This window comes from Engraulis encrasicolus, chromosome 12, assembly GCF_034702125.1.
Source record: "Engraulis encrasicolus isolate BLACKSEA-1 chromosome 12, IST_EnEncr_1.0, whole genome shotgun sequence".
Taxonomy (NCBI): domain Eukaryota; kingdom Metazoa; phylum Chordata; class Actinopteri; order Clupeiformes; family Engraulidae; genus Engraulis; species Engraulis encrasicolus.
This window is the reverse complement of record NC_085868.1, coordinates 28,120,201-28,122,700: the sequence shown is the minus strand read 5'-3', so window position 1 is coordinate 28,122,700 and position 2,500 is coordinate 28,120,201. Positions and strand designations below refer to the sequence as shown.

General features: G+C 55.9%; 1 protein-coding gene across 9 annotated transcripts in view; it reads right to left on the bottom strand.

The window, feature by feature from the left end:
- Nucleotides 1–2,500, bottom strand: part of LOC134459663 (bromodomain adjacent to zinc finger domain protein 2B-like) — a 224,479-nt gene that overhangs the window by 17,052 nt on the left and 204,927 nt on the right. For 8 of the 9 annotated variants that reach the window (XM_063212034.1, XM_063212033.1, XM_063212039.1 and 5 more), the window contains 2 exons: nt 1,999–2,330; nt 405–1,688 (listed from right to left, as the gene is read on the bottom strand). In XM_063212034.1, the coding sequence (XP_063068104.1) occupies nt 405–1,688; nt 1,999–2,330 (1,616 nt within the window). The remainder of the gene's footprint in view (nt 1–404; nt 1,689–1,998; nt 2,331–2,500) is intronic. The other variant, XM_063212035.1, reaches the window with a different exon arrangement.

The following is a 2,500-nucleotide window of genomic DNA, read 5'->3' as shown; positions in this document are numbered from 1 at the left end:
TGCAGTAGTATGTACAACCTTAGAGAGGTGCAGTACAGGAACATGGCCACTGGGGGAAGTATTGGGCTAGGAGACCCAGAAACTCAGACTGGTAGTATCTGATCTGATCTGTCTTCTAACGGCATGCTTGGTATCATTCAGAAACTGGGGCAGTACACAGGCAAGTGTGTGAACCAGACAATGTACGGTAGGTACAAAAGCAATGCTTTGATTCTACGAAGTAGTTTGTAGATGCAATAGAAGGAAGGAAAAAATGAATATGATGCACACTTAGCTGCTAGGTGAGAATGATTTTCACTCATAGCATTAACATCTTGCATATGTGTGTGTGTGCGTTCCTAAGCATGCATGTGTGTGTGTGTGCGTGCGCACGTCTGTATGTGTGTGTCTGTCGCAGTACTGACCTGTATTGGAGGGAGGCTGTAGGTGTTGACTGTGGGCGTGCCATGAGAGTGCAGTGGGCTGGCTCCCGCCGTCGCGTTATGAGGATTGGGAGAGCAGGAGGAGGGGGGGGAGGTGGAGGACTTGGGGACGTGGGAGCAGACGATGGCAGCAGCACCTCCACCAGCAGCATTGGAGGAGGACACTGAGGCAGAGGCTGAGGCAGAGGAGGCAGCAGCATGGCTGATGGAGGCCACAGAGGAGGAGATGTTAGGTGGAGTGGCCATGCCACTAAGGCCCAATGTAGAGGAGTGGTTGTTATGGATACCACTTAGGCCCAATGCAGAAGAGGACTTGTTATTGATACCACTGAGGCCCAATGCAGAAGAATTACTGTTGATGCCACTAAGGCCCAATATGGAGGAGTTGCTGCTGAGACCCAATGCAGAGGAGGAGTTGTTGTTATTGATCCTACTGAGGCCCAGTGTAGAGGAGTTGCTGTTATTGATCCCACTGAGGCCCAGCGCAGAGGAGGAGTTGTTGATGCCGCCGAGGCCCAACGCAGAGGAGTTGCTGTTATTGATGGCACTGAGGCCCAGCGCAGAGGAGGTGGTAGTGCTGGTGGCGCCCAGGGCCAAGGCCGCGGAGGAGGACTCCAGGGAAGAGATGGTCCTCGGGGCCCCCGGTATGGGTGTGACGAGCGAGCTCTCGTCGCAGGGCTGCCGCGGCAACAGGCTGAACCAATGGCTGCCTTTCTCCGTCAGCGCGCGCATCAGCTGGTCGCCGGACAGCAAGGGCTGCTGGGACGCCTGCGCTCCTCCTCCTGCGCCGGCGATGACGCCGCTACCTGCCGGGAGAGGGGGGATGGCGGGTACGAGAAGAGACCCGCCCGGGCAAGACACCAGCGGAGCCGCCACCAGCCCGGGACTGGGGCTGGACAGCTGCTGGATGGGGGAAGCATCCGGAGGAGAGGGGGCCGTCACCAGGGTGGAGAGACCACTGTGGGGACAACCGTTGGGGAGAACCAGGCGACCAGGGGGAGACCCGCCGCCACCGCTGTCTGCCTGCTTCGGAGTGACGTTGCTGGGCTGCTGATCGCCGTCGGCTGGGTGCTCGGGCTTGGCTGCTGCTGCTGCTGGGGGGGAGCAGGAGGAGGGAGGGGTGGCGACCAGGACGCTGGTGGCTCGTGCTGGGGGCTCCTCGGCGGTGGTGGTGGTGGTGGGATACTCCTTCTTCTGCGCCTCCTTGGGGCTCCCTGGAGACTTCTCTCTCTCCACAGCCGGCTTGTCCTCCTCCTTCACCTCCTGCTTTTGAATAGAAAGAAAAATGGATGAAAACTTCATGAAACCTCTATGAAACCAACTGTATAGTATAAATAAAACTATTATAATGCTTTATGCAACCTGCATGAAAACCTCATCACCTTTACAAATGAAACCATTGCCATAATGGTAGTTTCTTTCACATACATTACATAGTGCAGTAGGATCAACAGCACTACGATTGTTAAATTCGACTCCACTGAAAAAATATTACCGGTAGCGTAGGTCTATACACAAGGCGACATGAACAACAGTAATACAGTAAAAAAGACAAAAATAAATCTGACAAACGTACATTCTTCTCCTGCTCCTCTCCTCTGCTGCTGTCCTCCTCCATAGCTTCCTCAGGGGGCGCTGTAGCCTGCTCCCCCATGTCCTCCTCCTCCTCCTCCTCCTCCTCCTCCTCCTCCTGTTTCACCTCCACAGGCTCTGTGGAGAGGGGCAGGGGCAGCACCTCCCCTTTCCCCTGCTCCATCTTCTGCTGGGTGTCCTGTGTGGGGAGCTGGGTCTCCTCCTCCTCCTCTTCTTCGTCCTCCTCCTCCTCCTCCTCGTCTGGGGCCTCCTCCTTGATGTGGAGGGCCTGGTAGCTCCGCAGCAGCTCGCGCTCCTTGGCCAGCTCCTCTGGGCCTGCGGGGAGAGAGAGAAAAGGGAGACAGAAAAGAATGAATGGATGCTCATGAATGCATATATTCACATGCGTACTCGCGCACGCGCACAAACACACACACACACACACACATGATGCCCACACATACACATGTGCGTACACACAAGAATGCAAACACCCCACCTACCCC